Source organism: Neolamprologus brichardi, chromosome 1, assembly GCF_056152115.1.
Source record: "Neolamprologus brichardi isolate AB-2024 chromosome 1, ASM5615211v1, whole genome shotgun sequence".
NCBI lineage: Eukaryota > Metazoa > Chordata > Actinopteri > Cichliformes > Cichlidae > Neolamprologus > Neolamprologus brichardi.
The window spans coordinates 42,763,733-42,790,194 of NC_142104.1; the positions used below are offsets into that span (position 1 = coordinate 42,763,733).

The following is a 26,462-nucleotide window of genomic DNA, read 5'->3' on the forward strand; positions in this document are numbered from 1 at the left end:
TATACAGATATATATAGAGATTCAAATGAATTTTTGTTGATGATCCACTGACTGAATTCCACCTTCATAAAACTTTATACCATTTAGAAAAAAGACTGCATAAACAAGATATTGTCAGTGTAGAGGATGGAAATCAGCCAGGACAACTCATGAAACACCTGCTAACACCTTGTTGAATTAATTTGTGTAAATCCACAAAGAGCAGCAGGTCATCTGATCACAGCCTATGCACTAAGAAAATATACTGGAGCTCTCAATAGAAGTTATTGTGTTATTATTCTTTTCCCCACATTAAGCCATTACAGACAATTTTAGGGTTCCTCCACCTGCTGAATCCCACTTTAACCCCTGACTGTACCCTGTTTAAAGGCAACGCCACCCTCTACAATGTAGGCAACAAAAAATAGATATATATTTTTTATTTTCTTTCTTTTTTTCAGATTCTGTTTAACCATAGGATGTCTGTAATTTCCCACTGAGATTAAAACCACATTCCAAGAAATTCCAAGAAATCATTTTTTTCAATTTTTTCAGCTCGTGCCCTCTCACATCATCTATAATTGACTGAGACAGGACTCTCTTCCAAACACTCTAGACCCAGGCACAATGTACATTCCAAATTCCTTTAATTTTAAATATGTTTATATTGTCTATTCTGTAAAATAGTCAGATGTCTATTTATATTAATGTACAGAATTCACCTGCTTTCTGCTACTACTGCACATTCACCCAATGTATATTTCACTGTGTGTGTTATACTTGTATAACTATGCATGTGACAAATAAAGAACCTTGAACCTTGAACCCATATAACTTAAGCTTGATTGATCATCAACTTTTCCTTAAAGGTTCTAGGATGCTGCTCTGTTCTAGGATGCCCTCTGGACCCAGTGGAGGTGGTGAGTGACAGGAGAATGGCGGCTAAGCTGTCATCCCTGTTGGACAACATCTCCCACCCCATGCAAGAGACTCTGACAGCACTGAGCAGCTCCTTCAGTGGGAGACTGCGGCACCCACGGTGTGGGACGGAGAGATTTCGCAGGTCTTTCCTCCCCACTGCTGTCAGACTCCACAACAAAGACTTTTGCAGCTGATCAAACCCTCACATGTGCAATAAGACTGCTATATGTGCAATTCTTGTACAATTCTTCTTCTGACGAAGTTGTACTTTTGTATTTTCTTACTCAGTTGTATATAGCATTTGTATTTCTATTTTATTCTATTGTATATATTATTCTATTCTATTTTATTCTATTGTATGTAGTATTTTATTTTATTTTATTTTATTTTATTGCATTCCAGTGTTTTCTAATTTCTGCTACATAACTTTGCACTTTTGCTGTAACAAAACAAATTTCCCACCTGTGGGACTAATAAAGGTCATCTTATCTTAAACACACACACACACACACACACACACACACACACACACACACACACACACACACACACACACACACACACACACACACACACACAGAACAAAAACAAAAAACACTGTCTAAACTTCCGCTTTGACGAGTGTACCATCATTTATGTCCGCCAGCTCTCAGGTTCAAACACTTTGGTTCCTACCGTCGTTTATACGGGTTCTTCTTCCGGGCACGTTATTGTTGCATCAGCATCCTGCCTTTGACTACTGTGACAATGTCGGCTTCGGGAGATCCGGGTACAGTAAATAATATATGGTGTTTGCTTTATGGGTTCGTTAGTTGAAAAACCGCATAAAGCTATGACAGCACAACCTAACGCATTTTGATGAAGTGTCACAGCGAATATGCTAACGCTCAGGCTAGCTAATATGTAGAGCTGTGTCCCAAAGTCTGCAGTTGAGCCGCTTAGGTAAAGGAAACACTGTCAATGAGTGACAAGCCGAATTTCATATAAAAAATACAGCTTAAACTAATACTTAATACCTCGGCATAAACACAGGGCAGCAAATACTATTTAGCAATTTGTCTGCGTTTAGAAAAGGTAGCCTCATCTTCGGCTCATTTATCCAGTCAAACAGCATGTTATGAAGTAACTACAGTTTATTCTCTTTTATTTGTTTCTAGTGTTTTAGTGAACCTGTTCGACTCTGTGTGATGTGTGGGGTGTTTTTGTTGAACTGTGGTTTGTTTAAGTCTATTTTCGGGTTTAAGTTCCATCTTCTTTCGTGTCATCGCCTTTTTGTTTGATATTTTTACAAAGGTTTATGGAAAGCATTGAAATTATTATTATTACTAGTAGTAGTAGTATAACTTAGCCTGTTATGAGAAACACTGTTAACGTTTTCAAGTGCTTACTGTGATTTTTACTCTCAGGTCAGTAATTTAAATTTTATACAGCACAACAATGAAATAAAACAGTCGAGGTGTGATTAAAGTGTAGACTTTAGCTTCAAGTTAAGAAGGAAATGAACCTAAAATAACTGTGAAATTGCTTATTAGTACGTTCCTAATTTACCTTTAAACCAGTGAAACCTGACCCTTTAAAACATTGGTAACAGTAACAGTTTTACCAATATATTTGCTGTATTTATTTTCAGCCCCTCCTGTCCAAATACTTGTTGACCTGCAGTTAGAATTACAGCTCAAATAGTAATACAGTATGAAAACCACGGGTTGCTTCTGTAAGACATGTAACCTGCACCCTTAATCACATTGTTTTCCTCCATCTTTTGCTTTCTCCTGTTTCCACTCAGTGCTTGCACCTCTTTTGTTTCCTTATACATATATAAGGTTCTCTGTGAGTGGCTAAAGGCCAGTGTTATTCAGCATTAGTTCTGCTAGGCTATGTTTGGTAGCGAGTAGTTTCATTTAACTCACTCATAAGTGCAGTTTACATTGGACGTGTGCTGACTTTCCAACTGATCGAGTAATTCTTGGCTCTGACCAAAGTCATTAGTCTCATTGGTTATTCCACTGTCCAGTGGAGTAAGGTGGTAATTCTTTGCGAACATTTGCCCTCTTGTTTCTGCAGCCTTTGAGTATGGCTTCTTGCTACAGATAAGTGAGGAGGCTGCACTGACAGTGGCTCTGAATGACTACCTAACCTCACGCAGCTACCTGGCTGGGTTCAGCCCCACCCAGGTCGACCAGAAAGCCTTTAAGCTCCTCCACAGACCCCCAGATCCACAACATGTCCACGCTCTGCGCTGGTACAGACACATAGCAGCCCTGCAACAGGACCTCAACCCAGAAAGCAGCAGTGAGTAGAAAGCTGAAGGCATGAACAGGCTAGATGTGGTCCTGCGCCTGCTGGCCGTGGATGTGGAGGCACTCTGAGGCTGTGACGTGCCCTCTTAAACAAACTGACTCTCAGCATGAACTACGGCTTCCTTTGCAGGCACTGGAATGAACTCTGTTTTAGCTTTCACTTTTGATGTCAGTCATAGCAACTTGATGTGTGTGGTACCTGCAGCTAAGCGCTGAGGAGACTCACGTTATCGCTGTGTAAACACGGCAGCGACAGCTGGTGAAGACCCCACAGGCAAATACTCTTTGTTCCCATACCTGGCTAAATAGCTTAATATTAATAAGGACAGTCAAAGGAGCTTGCAAAGAAAAGCGTCTGGACTTCTTTAAGTTGCTTGAAGACGTTTCACCTCTCATCCGAGAAGCTTCTTCAGTTCAGTTCAAGAAGCTTCTCGGATGAGAGGTGAAACGTCTTCAAGTAACTTAAAGAAGTCCAGACGCTTTTCTTTGCAAGCTCCTTTGACTACGATGACCTGGATGACTGAGAACCTTCACAGACATTAATAAGGACAACTTTACAAAAAATGTAAAACATCATGAAAAGAAAGAGTAACTGATGATAGAACACAGAAATGTTTATTTATTAATCTAAACGATGTGTAAGAGCGTACTTGGTTACGTGGCTGATGTGAGTGGGAGTGAAACTCTTATTAAAAAAGCCAGTAAATAGTAAATTTGACCTATTGTGCTCACTTTCATCACTGTATTTTTATCCGGGGACTCCAGTGCGTTGTTTTGCTCATCTGAGTGCAAAGTTGTCTTATGCTGTGCCAGTCTCGGATGTCTAGACTTCCTTCATTTCTTTCACCTTCACTTTCCATTTAACTCTGCTGTGTTACTGGAAAATTCCATTCTTCCATTCTTCTTTACAAGGACACAGTAGACACGATAGATGTAAGTTTGGGGTCTGAAAGGTGAAGCAAAACCAGAAATGCTTCAAAACTGTATATTTTTGTTAATTTATTTTTACCATGTGGTTGTTAAAAGACTTCTGGTTCTGTAGACATCTGGGGACAACAGCCTCCCTCACTCTGTGTCCTCAGTGGAGTCCTGGGGAGTTCTTGGGCTTACCTGCTTCTTTTGGTCTCTCCAAAAGAAAAGAGGGTTATCAAGGATCTGTTTACCAGCTATGAACAGTGACTCTGGCCATGTTAAATAAAAGTGTTGACCATTAGCAATCTTAAGCACAATGTGTCCACTTGAAGTTGTTTTTTAACTAATCATGTGGGCTATCTAACTATTTTTAGATCCCATATTCTAGCAGGGTTGCACTGCTTGTGAACAGTATATGTGCTTTCCCTTTGTGCAGACTGCATCAACTCTTTTTCTGATGTGCTGTGTGGATGTTGAAGCCTTCCTTTGAGCAAATATTTGACTGGAAATTGAAGCTCAGTAGGTAGAAACATTGACAGACGTTCAGACTAAAGGGGAAATATTTTCTTTCGTTGACACTGATGAAGAGGAAACTTTATTGTGTGTCTTTGATAAGAATGGGATGATGAGAATATTTATATTTATTGTTAACTACTGTTGAAATATCACACTCCTCAGCACTGCACTAGAACCTATAATAGATTTCTGTCATTGCTTTACTTTAACTATTTCAAGCAAAAATAAATCCATTTACATGTGTCACAGTTTTAGGGCTGCCACGATTAGTCGACTAGTCACGATTACGTCGACTATCAAAATCGTCGACGACTGATTTAATAGTCCACACGTAGTTTGAAGCTTTGTAAGATCACAAAAGACGCAGGAATAAGTAGTAGGATTTAAGAGTGTAATAACGGACTGAAACAGAAGATGGCAGCACTGCATGTACAAGGATGCCAGCTGCCGTTAAACCCCGAAGAAGAAGAAGAAGCTGTGTCCCAGAATTCATAGCGCAGCCCAGCTCAGTTTCCAACAATGGCGGCAGATAGTTAGTTTTAATATTACTCTTATTATTCTTTCTGGGTCACAAAATAAACGTTTAACATATTTTCAGGCGAGAATGTAGCTGTGTAAACCTCAAATATCTGCTCAGTTTATCAAGACACCACATATTTTCAAAAGCGCCCTTCGGAGACGTCTGTTACCCACTAGCTCGATAGTTAGCCGGGGGCAAGGCTCACTAGAGCCGTGAGAACACCGGACTCCCGGCAAATTGTTTTCAAACCCACCGCCGTCTTTCGCTACTCAGGTTAAACATATATAAGTCACTTAGATAACTTAAAAATGTTATTGTTTGGCTTTTTTTCAGTATTTTATTTGTTCCTGAGTAAATCGGTTTGGCTGAGATTAAAGTTATAGTTTTTACACAGCTGAATAAACGTCAAGCAGACAGCTGATTATCAGAAGTGTGAGATGCTCGAGAATTTACTCCAGTGTCCTGTTATATTTTAGATAGCAAGGAGTTTATTAAACTTCACCGAAACAATCTGCAAATTTCATTAAAATTTAACAAACTATCATCTTGTCTTTATTTTTAGTTAGCACATACCTTAAACACTTAAAGCTGTAAGCTAATGATAGTTATATAAGAGCAGATGCTGCTGGTGCAATAAGCTGTACGTTTTACGTCCAATGGATGATGATCTGATTAGTCGACTATCAAAATAATCGTTTGTGGCAGCCCTACACAGTTTTCAAACCATTATCACAGCATTGGGCATCAGTTCTTTGCTCTTTCACTGTCTCATGTTATCTGACATGAGCTCTGAGTCACTGTCTTATTGGTAGCCTTTATTGATTAGTCTTATTAATTAGCCCTAATGGAACATGATGTCACCAAAGCATCCATATGAATAGCTTCGACAGACATAGAACCCTTTTTCTTATGACGTGAAAACTGAAATTTTCCCTTGTTCCTTTCTTCTTTTAGTCAAAGGAAAGCGTGTCCAGCCTCCTTGGTCTCCACCAGCAGGAACAGATGTTCCTCAGCTGCGACTCTACAACAGCCTGACAAGAGCAAAGGTAGAGACGAATGTAAAGCCCACATCAGTGCTGGTGTTGCTGGGAAATGAGGTCCTTGTGAAGTCGCTAAATTAGATACCGCATCCCTCAATGTATATATCGCCACAGGCTGGACAGAGTCAGTTTTATTTATACTGATGCAGTGATGTGAAATTGAAACGATAAGCTATGATTTGCAGGCAAATTAAGATTATGAGGCCTGTTAAAGTTACAAGGGATTAATAAGGGGCTGCAACAATTCACTGAGTAACTCGAATAACTTAAAAAATAATCGATACAAATTTTGTGCTTTGGCGCTTCGTTTATTACACGAAGCATCTGTAGCTCTCGGTTTCTGCCATGTAAATGTGAGCGTTTCGCCCACATTTGTGACTAAAAATTGGAGCTGCAATAGAAACGTATGTAGGAGCAGACATGGGGATAAAAGTATGACAGTGCACGTCTTCCATTGGACAGGTGGGCAGCCTGATGCAGGGCTAAACCACTGAAGCAAAGTTTGTAAATCAAAATGAAATTTTAAAAAAGTTCATGGAAAAAAACACAATTCTAAAGAGTCTGTGATCGTTACTGTACAACTTATAAAAAGAAAGAATGCATATATATTTAGATTATTTCATTCAAGTTTTTAATAGTGACAGGATTTAAAGCCTCACTGTTTTCCAAAGTATGCAATCCAGGTATGATTTAAAGAATTTATAGTCACATTTCTTTTGACAGATGTACTCTCATTCTTGGTATAGAATGCAGCACTTTCACTTCACATTTGTAGATTTAATGCATATTTTTATAGTCTGCTTGCATTTTGCCACGTGCACACACAACTGGTTTCCAAATGATTTTAAGTGTAGTGAGATGGTCTTTAGCTTAAGGCTCTTTGTGGCGCTGATAAACATGCCCGTATTTCTTAGATGAGCGTTAGTCTGGCACAACCAGACTGTTCTCGATCAGGAAGAAGTCTCGACTGAAAAGACAAACGTAGAAATATATTGTTGGATTATAATATTATTTTATGCCATGTTAGACCCCTAATTAAAGATTGTGAATTATTATGTAGTTTTAGTTTGCATTATTCTCCTGAATTAGAAGAAGGTGATAACTATTATATTAGACTGCTGATTGATTGTGAATGAATGATATCGTTTTATGATGCATTATACTGCTGAGTTATAAGAAATACTGTTCCAGAAAGTCATCGTCTCATTTGTCTGGTTAGAAGAGAACAGAGCATACTGCCCCATCTTAGCAGGAGCAGATAAACAGGGAGCCAAGGTCGTAGCTTAGGTGCTGTGTGAGAGAAAGAATGTGAATGTTTAGGCTTTTATGATTAGGTGGGGGCCACTAGAGGCTATAAGAGTTTGATCAAGGCTCCACCATTTTGAGATCTGATGCTGTCTGCTGTATGGTGTCCATCTCCCACGCGTGTGTTCATTAAATCATCGTTTGACTTGACCCGGCCGGACCAGTGTTGTTATTTTGGTTTTCCTCTTGTATCCATCCCCAATATTTGAATCCGTGACAATAACCATCTATGCAACCTAATCTCTCGCTGTGGCTCTTGTTTCTATTACACTGCATTTAAAAATCCCGCTGCCACCAGTAAGATACATTTTTATCAGATTTTTTTATTTTAAAGTATTTGTTATCCTCATTTAAGTTCATAACCTCCATGTTTCAGGAGCTGTTTGTTCCTCAGAAAGGGAATAAAGTGACATGGTACTGCTGTGGTCCTACAGTGTACGATGCCTCCCACATGGGACATGCCAGGTAAGCAAGATCAGAGGAATTTAAGCACTGAAATTCTGGGTTGGAAATGATCCTTCATACAGCGAGACTGTTATATTTTTTTCTATTACAACATTTTAATGAATAATTTGCTTTATGCAGATCCTACATATCCTTTGATATTCTGCGAAGGATACTGAGGGACTACTTCAAGTATGATGTGATCTACTGCATGAACATTACAGACATAGATGACAAAGTAAGTCTGCTTTGATGTGTTTTAGATGTTTTTAATAAAGGTTTTTGCATGAAATGTGGGAGATGGGTTGTCCAAGCTCATCTGTGTCTGTAATGATTAATGTAGCCCTGTTGAAATAAGTGCAAAGTCCTTGTTAACGTTCACATTTTCACACATCTGTGTGTTTATAGGCATGCAGGTAAAAACAGGTGCAGCTTGTAAGCTGACATGTCTCTGAGACGTTATGGCAGGAATTCAGTGTCTTGTGATGACCTGATTAGACATGGGGAAAACATAAATGTACACATGCAGGTTTTCAGCTGCTCATTTGTATTTGTTGTTTTGTAATGGGCTAAACGGGCGTCGCGTCAGGACTACAGGACAGGCCAGTTTAGCACGCAGACTGTCCTGCTATGGAGCTGATGTTGCAATACATGCAGAATGCTTTTGAACTTCTGGAATAAGCAAACTCTGCTGTTTTGGTTTATTACTGGGATATTCTTCTTTCAGATCATTAAAAGAGCCCGGCAGAATTACCTTCTGGACCAGTACAAAGAAAAACAGCCACAAGCAGCTCAAATACTGCAGGATGTGCTCAGCGCCAGAACGGTGAGACAAGGTTAAGCCCTGGGTGCACTGCACCTGTGTGAAGTACTTATTGATCTGACAATGATGGTGTAAATCTTCTCTCTTTGTTTTCATTGATTGCACAGCATGTATCTCTCTGGAGATTATTGGTCATTATTTAGCGAGGCAGATAATTAAAATAACACAAAACAGAACTGTGCAGTACTTAGTAAAACAGATAAATACTGCATTAATGTTAAACATTTATGTCACTGAGTTTATAATATCAGAAGATCTAGTTGCTCCTACAACAACTCTGCTCCATCGGCAGTCTCTGTTGGTTTCCTACGGGTTGTATCAGTGTTTGTGAAGTAGCAGCTGGTTAGCCACAGCATGCACAAACACTAGACTCTATAGATATAAGCATTAGTATACCCTGTGCTGTAGCTAGTAGAAGTCCAAGCTTCAGCTCTATCTAAAAACAGAGACAAGCTGAAAGTTTGTTTTTTAATTTCTGTGGATTTCTGTGTGTTTCTGCCAATTCCAGCCGTTTCAGGCCCAGCTGGCTTCCACCACAGACCCGGACAAGAAGCAGATGCTGGAGAGGCTGGACAGTGCAGTTACAGCCAGTCTGCAACCGCTGCAAGCAGCAATGGAGAGCAAAGCCGCAGATGAAGTCATACGACCTCTGGCACACGTGAGTCTGCTCTGATGTGGTGGCAACTTCAGAAAAATCTCACTAGAAATACAGAAAATGCTTTTTTTGTTTTTATTTTGTTTGATTTTTGTGCTTCAAAAATAACTGCAGCAGATTCATGGATAGATGGTCAGTGCTCTACATTTAGACAGTCACAAATACAACAGTGGGAGGACAGATTAGTGTTATTACTGCTTGTATTCACTGCCACCATTTGGGATTAGTAACTCAGGGTTAGTGTGACTGATCTGACTTTCTGAGTTCCAACTAGGAACTAGTTTTCCCAGGTCTAATAAGGATCATTTTATCACTAGAATCCTGCAAAACTACTCTGTTAATAGTGACCACGAATAAACGTTTGGAGCTGGAAATGAGCTCAACAAGTCCAATTAAATTGTCTTTTCTTCCCCAAGGTGTTGTTGGAGAATTCCAAGGACTTGCTGGCAGACTGGTTGGACAAACAATTCGGAAGTCACGTCACAGAGAATTCCATCTTCTCCCTTCTCCCTAAATACTGGGAAGAAGACTATCACAAAGATATGGAAGCACTCAATGTAAGTATAAAAAAGCCAAATGATTTTTTGATTTTCTGAGAAAATCTCTTAAAGGAATTAAATAAATGCCCCCCTGTAAAAATCCAACACGTGTAAAGAAACTTTTTATATGATAAATGATGTATTCTGTCCACTGTGCTGCAGATTTAATCACGAGGCTAAATCAAACAATCGTTAGCAAACACAGGAAATGCATATTCACTGTGCAAGTGAACTGTTCTGTGTCAGTGTGTGCACCATGATGACACAAAGTCAGTACTTTATTATAAAGCAGTTTCTCTACCAAACTTTATGGAGGTGAAAATTGTTCAGTTTTACTTGTGTTGTTTGACGTCACCTTTTCTGAGATAACAATGGCTGAAACTGCTCTGTTCCAAACTTCTGTTACTGGAAGGACTATGTCTAAAATATCATTGTTAAAATATGATTTGAAATCAGCACTTTCCTGCTGTGTCTGGATTTAAGTTGTCATTTTGGCACACAGGTTCTTCCCCCTGATGTCCTCACTCGAGTCAGTGAATACGTGCCTGAGATCGTGGAGTTTGTGAGGAAAATAGTTTCAAACGGTTATGGGTGAGGAAGATGCTGCCGCTGTTCACGATTTGTGTCGTACCAAACGAACTGCTTGCATCGCTGTCGCTATAGTTGTTTGTTTCTCTGGTGTTTGCAGGTACGAGTCGAACGGTTCAGTATACTTTGACACCTTGAAGTTTGATTCCAGTCCACAGCACTCGTACGCTAAACTGGTGCCGGAGGCGGTCGGCGATCAGAAAGCTTTACAAGAGGGAGAAGGTACACTTACTCAGTTTGTCAAAGTAAAACAAGCAGCACACCACAGGTGCAGACATGCACGACAACTAGGGCTGCCACAAACGATTATTTTGATAGTCGACTAGTCACCGATTATTTTTGCGATTAGTCCACTAATCAGATCATCATCCATTGGAAGTAAAACGTACAGCTTATTGCACCAGCAGCATCTGCTCTTATATAACTATCATTAGCTTACAGCTTTAAGTGTTTCAGGTATGTGCTAACTAAAAATAAAGAGAAGATGGTAGTTTATTAAATTTTAATGAAATTTGCAGATTGTTTCGGTGAAGTTTAATAAACTCCTTGCTATCTAAAATATAACAGGACACCGGAGTAAATTCTCCAGCATCTCACACTTCTGATAATCAGCTGTCTGCTTGACGTTTATTCAGCTGTGTAAAAACTATAACTTTAATCTCAGCCAAACCGATTTACTCAGGAACAAATAAAATACAAAAAAAAGCCAAACAATAACATTTTGAAGTTATCTAAGTGACTTATATATCATGTTTAACCTGAGTAGCGAAAGACGGCGGTGGGTTTGAAAACGATTTGCGGAAGTCTGGTGTTCTCACGGCTCTAGTTAGCCTAGCCCCCGGCTAGCTATCGAGCTAGTGCAGGGGTGTCAAACTCAAATACACAGTGGGCCAAAATTCAAAACTGGAACAAAGTCACGGGCTAACATTAATATTTATTGAAAAAAAAAAATCTTCCTCTAGATATAAGAATGAATCTTTTCTTATGGACTCAAACAAGTTTTGCTGAAAAACTGAATATGGAACAAGCAAAGCTTAATACTAAACAATATATATATTAGCTGTATAATACCAGTAGGCCAGCTCTAATAGTAATGGACCCTGTGCACGAGAAAATGCTAACTTCCTGGTTTGAGACCGGATGTGGGGTTGTACATTTCCGGTAGCTTTACTTTGCGGTCAATCGCTAGTGCGAAGATATACTCCAAAATTTATGTCCAAAACTCAAAAACGGAAAGATCGCGTTAAGTTACAAAGAGGAGAAGGTGGGAACACTCACCACTGTTGTGTCATAAAAATCTAATGATCAATTTTGACGTTTAAAGAGTTTAAATCGATCAGTAGTTTACATCACTCAACACAAGCAGAACTGCATCACTGCATGCAGAAGACACATCGTCCACATTCAGAAGCACATCTCTGTATAGTGACAGTTATTATGATTTAAATAAGCAAATGTTCAGCATTCAAACTACAGGTGAAGAATAGTCAAACCAGATGTTTCCCGTTATGTCGATATCAGCTAGTCAAGTACATACGTACACAGCATGTTAACAAACCGTGAAAAAAGCCACACAAAAAATGAACGATTGCTGGTAAGGGTTTCTATACATTAGTATTTACGAAGGGTATGTTGTGACTTACCTTCAAAATTACAGCGGTCCCTCGCTATAGCGCGGTTCACCTTTCACCTCGCTGTTTCGCAGATTTTTTAGTGCAAGTTTGCATGCTTTTTTTTTACGTCCTGTCCTGATCGCTGCAGACGATCTCCTCCGTGATGTCTCTCCTGTATAGTACAGAATCGCTGCATTGATCGCTAGCAGTGTGACTCTGAAGTGCAGTACTGTATGTCGACAAAATGTTTTGCACCGTCAAAAAATAAAATTGGCTACTTGATTTCACCTATCGCTGGTTATTTTTAGAACATAACACCCGCGATAAACGAGGGACAGCTGAGAAATATAACATTTGAATCCATTTTCTCTTTTGCCCTGAGGCGCAGGGGAAAAATATCGACAAGTCGATGAACATCATTTACAGATATATTGGGTAAATGCCCGAGACATCTATAGAAATGTAAATCGCTGCTTTATTTATTTATTTGCTCAACTTGTTTTGGACCTTAAACAGGGCGCGAATAGGACACCGGAAACAAAGCTCCCCACAGGAGTTTCCGCACCGGAAGTAGCATATGCTAACGTGCACATAGTCAATTTGGTATGGCTTTGCGGGCCAAATGTAATTAGGCTGCGGGCCAAATTTGGCCCGCGGGCCAGAGTTTGACACCTATGAGCTAGTGGGTAACAGACGTCTCCGAAAACGTCGGAGCGCTTTTGAAAATATGTGGTGTCTTGATAAACTGAGCAGATATTTGAGGTTTACACAGCTACATTCTCGCCTGAAAATATGTTAAACGTTTATTTTGTGACCCAGAAAGAATAATAAGAGTAATATTAAAACTAACTAGCTGCCGCCATTGTTGGAAACTGAGCTGGGCTGCGCTATGAATTCTGGGACACAGCTTCTTCTTCTTCGGGGTTTAACGGCAGCTGGCATCCTTGTACATGCAGTGCTGCCATCTTCTGTTTCAGTCCGTTATTACACTCTTAAATCCTACTACTTATTCCTGCGTCTTTTGTGATCTTACAAAGCTTCAAACGACGCGTCGACTATTAAATCAGTTGTGGACGATTCTGATAGTCGACTAATCATGGCAGCCCTACCGACAACAGACAACAAGTTGGGGAGTGCTTGACTCAGTGAGAGCAGAAGAGATTCACCCAGATTTCCCTCCTACCAATATTTGAGTAGAGAATAAGTACAATGTTCAGTTTGTAACCTGTTGTCGTTGTTTTCCTGGTTCTGTAGGAGATCTGAGCATTTCTGCAGAGAGACTAAGTGAGAAAAAGTCACCGAATGACTTTGCATTGTGGAAAGCCTCCAAGCCTGGAGAACCATCATGGGACTCTCCATGGGGGAAGGTGAGCCTTCATTTTCAGAGACTTTAAAGACTGTGTGATCATCCTTTGCATTTAAAGCTTTTCTTTTATATAAACGTGAAAGTGTCATTTTAGGCTCTGTGAAATGGAAAAAGAATTTGTACTTATGAAAAAGGAAGTCATCAGTGTTTTCTTTGAATGTTGTGACAGGGAAGACCCGGGTGGCACATTGAATGTTCAGCCATGGCTGGCTCTATCTTGGGCGAGTCAATGGACATCCACGGGGGAGGGTTTGATCTGCGATTCCCTCATCATGACAACGAGCTGGCTCAGTCAGAGGTAACTGTTTACTGTTTACTCTGTAAATGCCTGATGTAACACACACTCTGAAACATCCTGAATGTGTTTAAAGCCGTTTCCAGTGATGGAGGGTAAAACCTGTTTTGACCACAGTTGCTTGTGCTGCTTACAGGCGTTCTTTGAGAACGATTACTGGGTCCAGTACTTTCTGCACACTGGACACCTGACAATCTCAGGCTGCAAGATGTCGAAGTCTCTGAAGAATTTCATCACGATCAAGGACGCCTTAGCGAAGAACACAGGTGATACATGTGTTCCTGCTTTGTAGACTTGAGCATACATCACGATTAACCCTTTAAAGCCGGTCAGAGCGGGCACGCTCCGTTTTGCGTGACTATTTTTAAATCCCGGTAGCTCTGCAACCGCTAAGCTAGTGCAATAATTTTTTTTGCATATGAAACCAGAGGAGTTGTACTTACATCTTATGCCATCAGCTTGTCCTCGGTCACAGTTTCCTTCCACATATAGCTTTGCAAAAACTGCATAAAAAGCACTTGCAGCAACAAAAACATAATATTCCAGAAACACGCTTTGCCGATCCGATCAGCTGTTCATAACACTTCCTACGTCCATCAGCGCGAACTTTTGCATGTCCGCCATGACCTGCCCGAAACCGGAAGTGACGTCATTTTGCGGAAATGTAGATTTTTACCATCAGGGCCTCATGAGCCTATACTGGTGTTTTTAAAAGTTATCTTTGACTTTATGACTTTCTGTGTGGTTTCTGGGATGCTTAGGACTCATATTGCACTGCTGGAAATAGTTTATTTTGATGCATATGCTGCTTTTTTGCAAATTTGCATTATAATATTTATTTTCGTTTTTCCTGCAGTGTATAAAAATTGGTGTATTTCAAAAATAAAACTATGAAGACACTCAAAATAAATTTCCTGTGGTGGGAAACTATTTTGTGCAACTTTTTTGTATTTACAGTTTTGAAGGATAAGCCTCTTAAATTTCTCTAACTAGAAATATATGTTAAAAAACAAAAACGATTTTCAATCTTTTTGTAGTTTATTGCACTTTTTTGCTATTTATGTAATTACTATGCACTTAATGCAGACATATTATTAAAATTTAGGCTGTAATGGTTGTATTGATGTATAGCAACTTGAAATGCTCCCAAAAATGTCTCCACAGCATGTAAAAATATAATATAAGCTCTGGCAGACTTGGTTCTATGGTAGGTCTTAAAGGGTTAATAAACTGTCACAGCTCAAAGCCAAAATCATCATTTTAACAGCAAACTGAATGCTGCCGGGGCTTCCCATGATGCATTGGGTGTTTCTTCTTCAGACATACTTTTTCACTTATTATCTGTTTATGCACCACTTTGCATTTAATTATTATTAAATGCAATGGTTCCCTCTCTCACCCCAACAGCAGTTGTTACTTATTTTACATCTGAAGAGAAACACATGATCCATAATGAAGATTAGAACTATTTAACGGTCTCACTGTTTGTCTCCACGCAGCACGTCAGCTCCGTCTGGCTTTCTTGATGCATTCCTGGAAAGACACCCTGGACTATTCTTCTAACACGATGGAGTCAGCCGTCCAGTATGAGAAGTTTATGAATGTAGGTGAAAGCAAGAGCAAAGACAGTGTTGGAAGATTTGTCTGTTCTGTGTTGATCTGTTTTTGTTTCGTTTGTTATTTGAAAGGAGTTCTTCCTGAATGTGAAAGACATCCTGCGTGCGCCTACTGACATCACTGGTCAGTTTGAGAAGTGGGAGACGGCAGAGGTGGAGCTCAACAACAGGTGAGAGAGCGACTCAGTAGATTAGAAGTTTGTTGTTTTTCATCAAAAGTTGCACTTTCAGAGTTGTGTGCGTGCAAACACAACACATTCATACTTAAAAATAAAAAGTGACTTGTGTTGTGTAGTTTCTGTGACAGGAAGTCTGCCGTGCACGAGGCTCTGTGTGACAACGTGGACACCCGCACTGCCGTGGAGGAGATGAGGACGCTAGTCAGCCAAAGCAACGGTTACATTGCCAGCAAGAAGAGCGCCAAACTCAGGCCCAACCGCATGCTGATGGAAAGTATCGCTGCGTACCTCACCAACATGCTGAAGGTGAGCACGTTTCTGCTGCTTGTTTCACAGAAACAGAATAATGAATTTTACAGAACACCTTGATTCTGTATGGAGGAGAAATCATGCTGTTTGTTCTCATTTATACAACACGCCTCATTCATCCATTCACACACTTTGTTACTTCTCCAAGTTAAGAAACAACTCCATTACTGGGCAAAATCAGTGTGGCTGTAAACTTGACTGGTTAGCTAGGTGGTGACCATATTTATACCTCTATACCAGGGATGGGCAATCTCAGTCCACGAGGGCCGGTGTCCTGCAGGTTTTAGATCTCACCCTGGGTCAACACACCTGAATCACATGATTAGTTCGTTACCAGGCCTCTGGAGAACTGAAGACATGTTGAGGAGATAATTTAGCCATTTAAAACAGCTGTGTTGGTTCGAGGACACATCTAAAACCTGCAGGGACGCCGGCCCTCGTGGACTGAGATTGCCCACCCGTGCTCTATACCAAGGGGTCTCGAACTTCAGTCCTCAAGGGCCGGTGTCCCTGCTGTAACACACCTGAATAAAATTAGCAGGTCATTAGCGAGACCCTAAAGAACTCGCCTGCATGCTGAGGTGGCGACCTCTACCGCTTGTCAAGTGAAGTAAAGTGTTTGGAAAAACAAAATGTTCATTCACTCATGAGCTGCTGTAAAATGAATCAAATGGCTCGAGGGCCGATGTGTCCTGCAGGATTTACCTCCTCAACATGTCTTGAAGTTCTCCAGAGGCCTCGTAATGAACTCATCATCTGATTCAGGTGTGTCGACCCAGGGCGATATCTAAAACCTGCAGGACACCGGCCCTCGAGGCCTGGCGTTCCCCCACCCCTTATCTATAACAAGGCTGGGAATGGTGCAGCAACCACCAGGGGGCATCTTAAGTTGGACTCTGGTCCATCAAGGTGCAGTAGCATGATAGGCAACTCCAGGCCTCGAGTGCCGATGTCCTGCAGGTTTAGATGTGTCCTTGATCCAACACAGCTGATTCAAATTGTTAAATGACCTCCTCAACATGTCTTCAGTTCTCGAGAGGCCTGATAGTGATCTAATCATGTGATTCAGGTGTGTTGACCCAGGGTGAGATCTAAAACCTGCAGGACACCGGCCCTCGAGGCCTGGAGTTGCCTACGCTGCTGTATTCAGTCTAAGCTGCACCATCACACTGTAAAAATTAGTTTTCAGACAAGAAGCTGCTGTTTGATTTTTGTGTGTCAATGAACACATGGTCATCGATGTGAATATGCGTTATTATAGGTTCAGTTGTTACCTTTATTTTTTCCAAGAGCCTTCAACTGTATAATCATTGTAATGCGTAGTGTAAAGTAAAGGAGATGCCTAACAAACATTCAAATGAAACTTTTATTGTCTAGATCTTTGGTGCAGTTGAAGGATCGGACCCCATAGGTTTCCCCATGGGTGGACAAAGTCAGAGTGTTGATGTAAGTTTTCACTTTTTGTGATTGATTTCTGTCTCTTGTGGCATTATTATTATGAGAAATGTACTACATATGAAAAATCCCCCTTAATTGTCCACAGCTGGAGAGCACAGTGATGCCATACCTCACAGTGCTGTCAGATTTTAGAGAGCGCGTCCGCAAAATTGCTCGAGAGCAGAAAGGTAAGAACACGCACTTTAAACAAAACTGTTTACTTTATAACTCCAAACATCACCTCCATGTTGAATCAGAGAGAACTGAAACATGAAATTCTTCTTCTTTTCTTTTCTTACGTACTCAGTGACGGAGCTGCTGCAGCTCTGCGATGTTGTCCGTGACGACATGTTGCCAGAGCTCGGAGTACGTCTGGAAGATCACGAAGGTAAGATGTCTGTGTGTGAAGTTATAGAGATAAAGAATCGGCTCAGGTGTTGATCTTCCTCATCAGGTCTGCCTCCTTTGCGCAGCTGTCTGTGGACTGGGTTAGTTATTACTGAGATAAACTGGCTACGTCTGTGTCACGAAATCATTATCCGCTCCATCACATCTTTATAACTGCAGCGCATTAAGATGCCCTGCTCAATAAATCCGAGCCTTTACTCTCTTCGTAAGAATGTAAAAAAGTTCTGATCTCGTTCTTACAAAGTGAAGAGTGTTGGGAAATAAAGTGGTTGTGTTGCAGGCCTGCCCACTGTGGTGAAGCTAGTGGACAAGGAGACATTACTGAAGGAGAGAGAGGAGAAGAAGAGGGTAAGAGAAGACATCATCACACATCGAGTGCATGTCTGGAGCAGTTTAGGTCCTAAGATTGACAGGAGATCATTTATCCCAATTTAAAGTAAACGATGAGCCAGAAAAAAGAAGAACCCCTCCCAAAACTAAAGGACGCTGAGTTTCCATGGAGATAAGGACGGGCATTTCAACATCTAACAGCTAGTTTGTTCAGACAAAAGAAATTCTTAGCTGATTTACAATTTTAACAGAAGTCCACTGCAACCCTTCATTTTTATGTAAAATTGTTTTTTAAAAGTGCAAACAACATGTGTTTTAAAACATTTCACACAATAAGTCTACGTCCACACGTACACGGGTATTTTTGAAAACTGAGATTTTCCATTTTCGTTTTAAAAAATAATCCCGTCCACACGTAAAGGCAGAAATGAAAAACGCTGCTAGGAACATGCCAAAGCAGCAGGTGGCGCTATATTCCTAACCGTGTAGAAATGTTGGCCAATCAGAAGTCTAACACAGCGGTCTCCAACCTTTTTTGCGCCACGGACCGGTTTATGCCCGACAATATTTTCATGGACCGGCCTTTAAGGTGTCGCGGATAAATACAACAAAATAAAACTAGTACCGGTACCGAAAAAAAGAAGATTTATTCATAACACACGTGAAAGGACCCAGGAAAACCGAGTAAACGATAAAAACGATAACAAAATAACGCTGAAAACCGATAAAAACCCTGAAAACTATACATTTCACAGCTGAGCCTCAACTCTCGCGGCCCGGTACCAAACGACTCACGGACCGGTACCGGTCCGAGGCCCGGGGGTTGGGGACCGCGGGTCTAGAAGCCTCGGTAGGAAAAAGTAAACAAAGCTGGGGCATAGAAGCAGAACCGAGTCGTATGTGTGGAGGGACAGTAACTGTGTGTGTATATGTAAGCATTTAAACACTGCAGAGACAATTAACAGTAACAGTATTGTAGAAATTCATTTCACCGAAACAATAACGTGGCGCACAGTGTGACGTCAAAAAAGGCGCACACCTTTGACGCTGAGTTTTCTCCGTTTTTCTCGTCCACACGTAAATGCAAAAACTGAGTTTTCAAAAGTATCCACCCTGGCCGGAGTTTTTAAAAATCTCCGTTTTCAGTGACCGAAAACGCCGTTTACGTGTGGACGAAAGGTGCAAACGCATAGAAAAATCTGCATTTTCAAAAATACCCGGGTACGTGTGGACGTAGCCTAAAATCCCGTCTTTCACAGATGGAAGAAGAGAAGAAAATGAAGAAGCTAGAGGCTGCTAAGAAGAAACAGGAGCAAGAGGTCAGTCTGATGGTTTATATAGACGGTGACCGTCTACGTTTGTGTCATCAGGAAAACCTTCATGTTTCTGTTACTGTTGCAGATGGCGAAACTGGCCAAGATGAAGATCCCTGCAAGTGAAATGTTTCGCAGTGAAACAGACAAATACTCAAAGTTTGATGAAACGGTAAATCCTTCTTTTACCTCCCATGCTTAATTTTTCATGAGAAGAACCTGTTAAGCTGCCATGTTGGCGGTGAGGCTCGTGGGCCCCGATGACCTCAGAAATCTGTTGCTGAGGGCTTAAAACCTGGGATATCTAGGAAAGCAAAGACAAAGATTAGCACCTGGTACTCCAGGGTTAGGTGGTCACGGGGCCAACGAGCCCACACCACAAAATCATGAAGTTACAGCAATAAAAGTGGGGATTTGGTGCTCGCAGCGAGACGTGTGCCTGAGGTCAGTGATGTGATGCGAATCCAAGAGTAGGAAAGACCGAGCTCACAGGGATTTGCTTGTACAGACATGAATGTCCTTATTTGAAATGACATCCGCATTCAGTGTAACTGTGTGTACGTCAGAACTTTTCATTCAGAAAGGTAATTTAAAAGTTACCATGGAAACGACGGCTCACAAACTGTGTCAACCTGAAAAGCTTTAAAGGTGCGTTTGGTTTTGTTGCTGTTAACAGGGTTTCCCCACTCATGACGTTGAAGGGAAGGAGCTCAGCAAAGGTCAAGCCAAGAAGCTCCGCAAGCTCTACGAGACCCAAGAAAAGTTACACAACGAGTATCTACAGATGAACCAAAATGGCAACTGATCCTGCCGCTCAGCCAATCCATCCACACCGCAGGGAAGAACTATAGAATAAACAAGGCCAGAGCTTCATTCTGTCTCCTCTTCATCCTATGTTGGTTCAGGAAACAGACGTGTGTGTGGATTGTGTTTTGTCCATTTACGTAACAGTTACATTTACATTCCATAACCATGCAATATGAGAGAAAACCACCACCGGACACGACTTTGTTCTTGCTCTGTTGGAGTTTGGACGTCTTTCACGACAGTAAAATCAAAGCAACGGGTAATAAAGTGGGATTTTGATGATGTGGCGGTGCAGCCTCTGTTAGCAGTGTATGTTTTTCTTGAAACTCTGTGATACTGCCATTTCTTCAACTATTAAAGCCTTTTTTTAACAGTTAGTGCTTTCATGAATTAAAGATGCTAAATGGGTGGCTAGCGGATTAATGGGAAACACCAGCATTAAGTGTTTTTCTTTCCACCATGAATCTTTGGGACAGCTTCATTAAGATACCCCGGAGGAAGGATTTAAAACATTTAAATTTCAGAGGCGACTTAAGAAACTAGGACTGTGGTGGAGGGCTGCACCAGCAAGCTTATAAAGAGATCAAATGAGTTCAGCTTGTTGTTTCATACACTTTATCCTGCTGATCAGCAGTGTGTGATATATCACTCTGTGTGTTTGACCTTTTACCTCACGGGTCTGTTAATGTAACTATGTTGTGTCATTCAAATATAGTTCATTTTTATGCAGATGTGCATTTGTGAAAGGGACTTTAGCTTTTGCTAATAACTGGATCACATTTTCACCCCTAACAGGGGAAACAACCATTGAATTCATTGTTTCAGTTGTAGAGGTGACTTGTAACAGAAACCATGTCTTTCTCAATACCTGTGTCACCTTATACAAGAGTTACCTTGAAAAGCTAATAAAGTATGGTGGACATTTTTATTTTGATTGGATGTACCCTCATTTAGGAGCACCTGGACCTGCTCTGTAGGCTCACACCACATGGACGATGGTATCTGCTAGATATGTGCAGGAACAAAGGATATAGAGGAAAACTAGATGCATCCTGCCCTTAAGTTAGAAGCAATTGCCTCATGGTTGCAGAAAATTAGTGGTACATTATACCCTGCTGTGCTTGGAGCACATGGGAACACAAGTGATGTGTTTTGGGTTTTTATTTTTTAATAACTAACTGAACAAAGAGAATCTGTTGGTCCTTTCACTACCCTGAACCTCGGACCCCATCGATTCAGCAATTCCTTAAAACATCTGGGTTCTTTATTTTGTGCCATCTCAACAAAAGGACGTTTCCATAGGCCATTTTCAGCTGTGACATAATGAAACGCTGTGAGATCAAGAAGTGGAATTGAAAATAGAAAATGCCACCAAACTCTCGAGCAGCTGGTTTTTGTTTTTCTTTTAAAAGTCACACTGGGACAATTTAACCCCTGCAACCTGTTGCGTGGGTTCTTGTGGCTTGAGTAACACCACATGGCAAAGTGCATTTTGTTATTCAGCCGTCCTTCAGGGGTTTGCATTTTTGTACTACGTGTTCTCCATTTCTGTGGTTATAAGATGACTTGAATTGATTTAAGGGATGCTCAAATAAAGAGTAAGCGAGTGCAGTGCTGTATGATTACTGTGACTGTGGATTCATGTTTAAGCTCCTAATAGGGAGATCATTTCATTATACCAGTGGTTGACAGATCAGAAGAAGACCAGCCCAAGTAAACATGCAGGTGATTCAATACTTCTGTATCAGTCACTTATTTTGCTGATTTAAAGGAACGTAAAATATGACACGTAAGGTTTCAAATGTTCTAATTTGAAGTTCACAAATTTGGGTTGCAGCTTTAATATTTAATAAAAATGCATGTATTTCTGTGTCAAACACGTGGCCTGGCCCACATGGAAAACACACAGTGGAGTCCAACAGTCTGAAGGCATCTTGAAAATCTTTCATATTTTCTTGCAAATTCAGAAATAATGAGAACTTTTAAAGGTTGCTTGTCACAGACTTTCCTCTGCAGTCACCTCGTGCACAATAAACATGTGTGGAGGCGGTTCGGAACATTGCCAGATCATACATACACATAACATGGCTTATCAGGTCTGTTGTCCAAGGACAAAGGTGGACAATACCACCCACGCGCTCCATGATGTGCTGGCCTATCACAGGAGCACATTCAGTGAGAGGCTTACGTTGCCCAAATGCACCACAGAACAACACAGGAGATCATTCCTGTCTGTAGGTATCTCCCTGCACAACTCCTCCATCTAATGCACAGTACACACTGTAATAGTTATGCCCTATTGCACATCCTGTACAGCTTAATTTCAACCTTATATATTTAATTTTTGTTATATACTGAGATATTTATAATTGAGCTATTATACACATTAGAGCTATTTTTTAGTTTTTCCAAATTAGTAAAGTATTGTATTATTTAATTTAAGGTTTTTACTGTCTCGGAGCAACTGTGAGCACATAATATAGTCTGGGATTAATAAAGTATTCTGATTCTGATTCTTTGCAATATCTGCCAAATCAGACATGCAGAGTTACCTGCAGACAGCTTGTAGTGTCTATGGATGCTGTTTGTGTTTCCATGTTCACATTGAATCAAAGTATAGTAAGAAGGTAAATTAATGGAATCTAAAGCAAACATCTGAGTATTGCTTTAATGTGGTTTTTGAAATATTTCAAATGGAAACATTGACATTGTCCTTAAAAATTCGAAAAGACAAATTCTACAAAATATGGAATGAATGGATTAGCTTTGTGTCCCCCCGCCCTGAATTTATGTAAGGCCAGCCCTGAACTGGTGTATCTCTCATGTATTGTACAATGTCAGGTCGACCCTACTTCATAATATGTATTGATGTACTTTATGTAAATAAGTTCAACATGCTGCATTATGTATACACTGTCAAGCCACCAAATACACTCTTTGTTATCTGAATGTAAAACAAAATGACTAAGAAAAAGTCCCTTTTGGGGGGTCGGGGGTCTTTTTTGACTAAATAATATTAATGCACTTTTTCAATAAAAATATAATTTTTTAAAAAAGGAATCTAAAGCAGTAAAAGGGATTGCTACAGCGGATTGCCCCACAGGGGTTTGTGTCTTCGTCAGGTCCCAAACCAGGGATTTTTCATACACAGTTTTTAACAACAGTTGCCTTTAGGCATAAGACTTACTTACGTATTATTTAGCATTTGCTATAAATCTACTATCTGGCGCTATATTACTGTAGATGAAGCGATGACTGTGAGATAAGCTTACCGAGCACTTTAAAAGCTCGTATGGCTTTAATTCCCACCTGAAATCACTAACCAATCACAAGCGTCCGAACGAAATCGCTACATCCAATCAGATTTAGAGGAGAACTATTTGAAAGCTGCTCGTCGCTGTGTTGTTTAGCTACGGAAATAACAGTTTACGGAGTTTGTTGGGAAACTGTCCTCTGTTAGTCTGAATTATATGCTCTTTTACTTGTTCTTGGTCACTCTGTGTCCTCGTTGCTGCCCACGGTAAACATGTCTGTGGAAGTTCGTGCTGCGGTGAGTAAAAAGACTTTTGTTTGCTAGAGAAGCGCTGCTGTTGGCTAGTTGGTGCTAGCGCTGCAATAATAACGCTATCGTTTCAGTAATGTTAAACATGCTGTAGAAAAATCGGTCAAGCCTTTTTAATGTGCATGTTTGTGTCGTTAGCAGCTCCTAACCGCAGAGAACCGGCAGAGACCGGGGAAAGCCGCCGCAGCAGCGGGTCCGAGGAGAGCAGCTCTCGGAGAGATTACCAACTTTAATGCAGCAGTGACTGTAACAAAGGTAAGAGCATTTTGGTTTGGTTCCTGACTCATTTTGTCTGCTTTGCAGTCACTTGGTAAGTAGGCAATAAAGTCTTATAATAGAGGTCTGATTTATTGGTATGCCTGCTAGACTAGAAGTAGTTTTACTGGCTGACCTTCAACCCAGACTTCATCATCTGTCAGCATCTTTTGCAATAAACACAACCCTTGCCAACTGTTTAAGCTGAGCCAAAGCAAGAACCTTCCAGCAGACTGAAATCCCCTTAGTGGTTTGCAAAAGGGAAGGTCGCAATAGTTGAACAGAACTTTATTCCTGTCCAAAAGTCTTATTAGTGACTCCTGTTGCGTTTCCCGACTGTAATGATTCCAAACTTGTTTCCTTAGAGAACAGGACAGACAAAAGTGTCGGCCAAGCCATCTTGTGTCCAAGTGGCTAAACCTGCCGACGTAGCAGTTCGACCGGTCCAAGCAGCTACAGAGCCTCTTCCTTTGGTTTTGGAGGAATCTGCAACCGATGTGTCCATGAAGGAGGAGACTGAGTTGTGCCTGGCTTTCTCTGAGGCACTGCTTGCGGTGCAGGACGTGGATGAGGAGGATGCAGACCAGCCACAGCTCTGTTCAGAATATGTGAAGGATATCTACAAGTATCTGCACAACCTGGAGGTAATTTCTTCCCCTACCTGCCGACTCCAGCTGCTGTCGTCTCTGACTTACATCAGTTTGTCTTCTCAGTTGCAGCAGACAGTACGACCAAACTACATGCAGGGCTACGAAATCACTGATGGTATGCGAGCGCTTCTCATCGACTGGCTGGTCCAGGTTCACTCCAGGTTCCAGCTGCTGCAGGAGACTCTGTACCTCACAGTTGCCATTCTGGACCGCTTTCTTCAGGTGATGTTTCTGAACAGCCTTGTCTATGGCTTTGTGACCTGGATCTAAAAGGCTTCTTCTGGTTATGCTGCAGGTCCAGCCAGTGTCTCGCAGGAAGCTGCAACTTGTCGGTGTGACTGCCATGCTGGTGGCCTGCAAGTATGAGGAGATGTACGCCCCAGAGGTTGGCGACTTTGCCTACATAACCGACAACGCCTTTACAAAATCTCAGATTCTCGAGATGGAGCAGCAGATTCTGAAGGGCCTGAAATTTCAGCTGGGGCGTCCTCTCCCACTGCACTTTCTCAGACGGGCATCTAAGGTGGCAAATGTGAGTTTCATTATGAATTTAATGTGGAGAAGACTTCACCAGTGTAGGAATCGGCTGCCTCCAATTCACAACTTGCATGTGTATCACTGTGTATTAAAGAAAAATGGCAGCTAAGGTGTTAGCGAAACTGTAACAATCTTAAACCTTGACGTGCATGTTTATCAGTCTGATGTGGAGAGACACACGCTGGCCAAGTACCTGATGGAGCTGACCCTGCTCGACTACAATATGGTGCACTACAGGCCATCTGAGGTCGCTGCTGCTTCCCTCTGCCTCTCCCAGCTGCTGCTGGACGGCCTACCCTGGGTAAGTTTAAATAAAACTTTCTATGAACATTTTGCTCCTTCAAGCTGGCTGTTAATCGACCTCCCATCAGTCTCCCACACAGCAGCACTACTCTACCTATGACGAGGCCCACCTGAAGCCCATCATGCAGCACATTGCCAAAAATGTTGTGCTGGTAAATGAAGGGAAAACGAAGTTCCAGGTGAGTTGGCTGAGAATAAATACACCAGCTCATATCATGTGAGTAGAGACTGACCTTGAGGATTTGTGTCTGTAGGCTGTGAGGAAAAAGTACTCGAGCAGCAAGCTTCTCAAGATCAGCCTCATCCCTCAGCTCAAATCTTCAATTGTCAAGAACATGGCAGCAGCTGTACTCTGACTCAACTTTTTTCTTTTTATGATCTGAGAATTTGAGCCATTTGTGTTGGCTTTTTTTTTTCCTAATGCACCTTGAACTGCATATCCAAGCAAAAGCTGAGAAGTTGTTGTGCAGCTTCCAGAGGATCTACAAACTGCTTCTGTGAAGTAAAATGTCCTGTTTTTTCTCATCTCTAACTTTTTATTTTTTTCCCACCAGTGGAAGATTTTAACTATTGAATGATTAAACATGCCTGTTGGGCAGCAAACAGTTTTGCATCTGCATGTAATGTACCTTGTTGGAGATCGAAATAAAGTTTTAGATGGTTCTTAGACTTTAACTTTTGTGTCTTAGTGTGTTGTTGTGTGTGGGGGTTTTTTTTTTTTTTGTTTTTTTTTCCTGCAAAAAATCATAACCTACTTTTGGTTTTACTTCATCATAGACAAGTGGAAAATATGAGACAATGCAAAGCCTGACTGTGTTCTTGGCATGCATCTCAGTAAAAAGGCTCACAAATGACTTCATTGTGGAAGCTGGGGAGATATCACTGCCTATCAGAACAGCTGGTTCTGAAAGTGAAACGAAAGTCTTGTGGAATAATGTTT

The 26,462-nt window shown here is 41.0% G+C and overlaps 2 protein-coding genes across 4 annotated transcripts; both read left to right on the plus strand.

Annotated features, from left to right (window-relative positions):
- Positions 1-1,579: 1,579 nt before the first annotated feature.
- cars1 (cysteinyl-tRNA synthetase 1) lies at positions 1,580-21,143 on the plus strand. Of its 2 annotated transcripts, XM_087842672.1 has the most exons (23): positions 1,583-1,669; positions 2,965-3,192; positions 6,103-6,194; positions 7,870-7,958; positions 8,079-8,175; positions 8,665-8,763; positions 9,269-9,418; positions 9,832-9,972; positions 10,457-10,545; positions 10,643-10,764; positions 13,410-13,522; positions 13,691-13,819; positions 13,953-14,082; positions 15,316-15,419; positions 15,505-15,602; positions 15,728-15,917; positions 17,298-17,366; positions 17,464-17,545; positions 17,665-17,745; positions 18,046-18,113; positions 19,355-19,414; positions 19,497-19,580; positions 20,085-21,143. In XM_087842672.1, the coding sequence occupies exons 1-23, from the start codon at positions 1,648-1,650 to the stop codon at positions 20,211-20,213; spliced, it is 2,466 nt and encodes an 821-aa protein (XP_087698798.1). In that variant the 5' UTR covers positions 1,583-1,647; the 3' UTR covers positions 20,214-21,143. The 2 variants fall into 2 exon arrangements, with proteins under 2 accessions (XP_087698800.1, XP_087698798.1); XM_087842674.1 differs by lacking the exon at positions 2,965-3,192 and having other exon boundaries at positions 1,580-1,669.
- A 2,454-nt stretch (positions 21,144-23,597) lies between these two features.
- On the plus strand, positions 23,598-26,197 carry ccnb2 (cyclin B2). 2 transcript variants are annotated; one of them, XM_006808231.3, is made up of 8 exons: positions 23,598-23,765; positions 23,916-24,032; positions 24,398-24,676; positions 24,746-24,904; positions 24,978-25,214; positions 25,380-25,520; positions 25,591-25,701; positions 25,777-26,197. In XM_006808231.3, the coding sequence occupies exons 1-8, from the start codon at positions 23,742-23,744 to the stop codon at positions 25,876-25,878; spliced, it is 1,170 nt and encodes a 389-aa protein (XP_006808294.2). In that variant the 5' UTR covers positions 23,598-23,741; the 3' UTR covers positions 25,879-26,197. The 2 variants fall into 2 exon arrangements, with proteins under 2 accessions (XP_006808294.2, XP_035771416.2); XM_035915523.2 differs by having other exon boundaries at positions 23,919-24,032.
- The last annotated feature ends 265 nt before the right edge of the window (positions 26,198-26,462 follow it).

What these genes read in the sequence shown, in the direction of transcription:
- cars1 (XM_087842672.1), top strand. Translation starts at nt 1,648, where the DNA reads ATGTCGGCTTCGGGAGATCCGG. An exon ending in AGCTTTACAAGAGGGAGAAG is followed by an intron (nt 10,765 to 13,409) that starts GTACACTTACTC and finishes CTGGTTCTGTAG; the next exon opens with GAGATCTGAGCATTTCTGCA. An exon ending in GAGGTGGAGCTCAACAACAG is followed by an intron (nt 15,603 to 15,727) that starts GTGAGAGAGCGA and finishes TGTGTTGTGTAG; the next exon opens with TTTCTGTGACAGGAAGTCTG.
- ccnb2 (XM_006808231.3), top strand. Translation starts at nt 23,742, where the DNA reads ATGTCTGTGGAAGTTCGTGCTGCG. An exon ending in CAGCAGTGACTGTAACAAAG is followed by an intron (nt 24,033 to 24,397) that starts GTAAGAGCATTT and finishes TTGTTTCCTTAG; the next exon opens with AGAACAGGACAGACAAAAGT. An exon ending in GGGCATCTAAGGTGGCAAAT is followed by an intron (nt 25,215 to 25,379) that starts GTGAGTTTCATT and finishes CATGTTTATCAG; the next exon opens with TCTGATGTGGAGAGACACAC.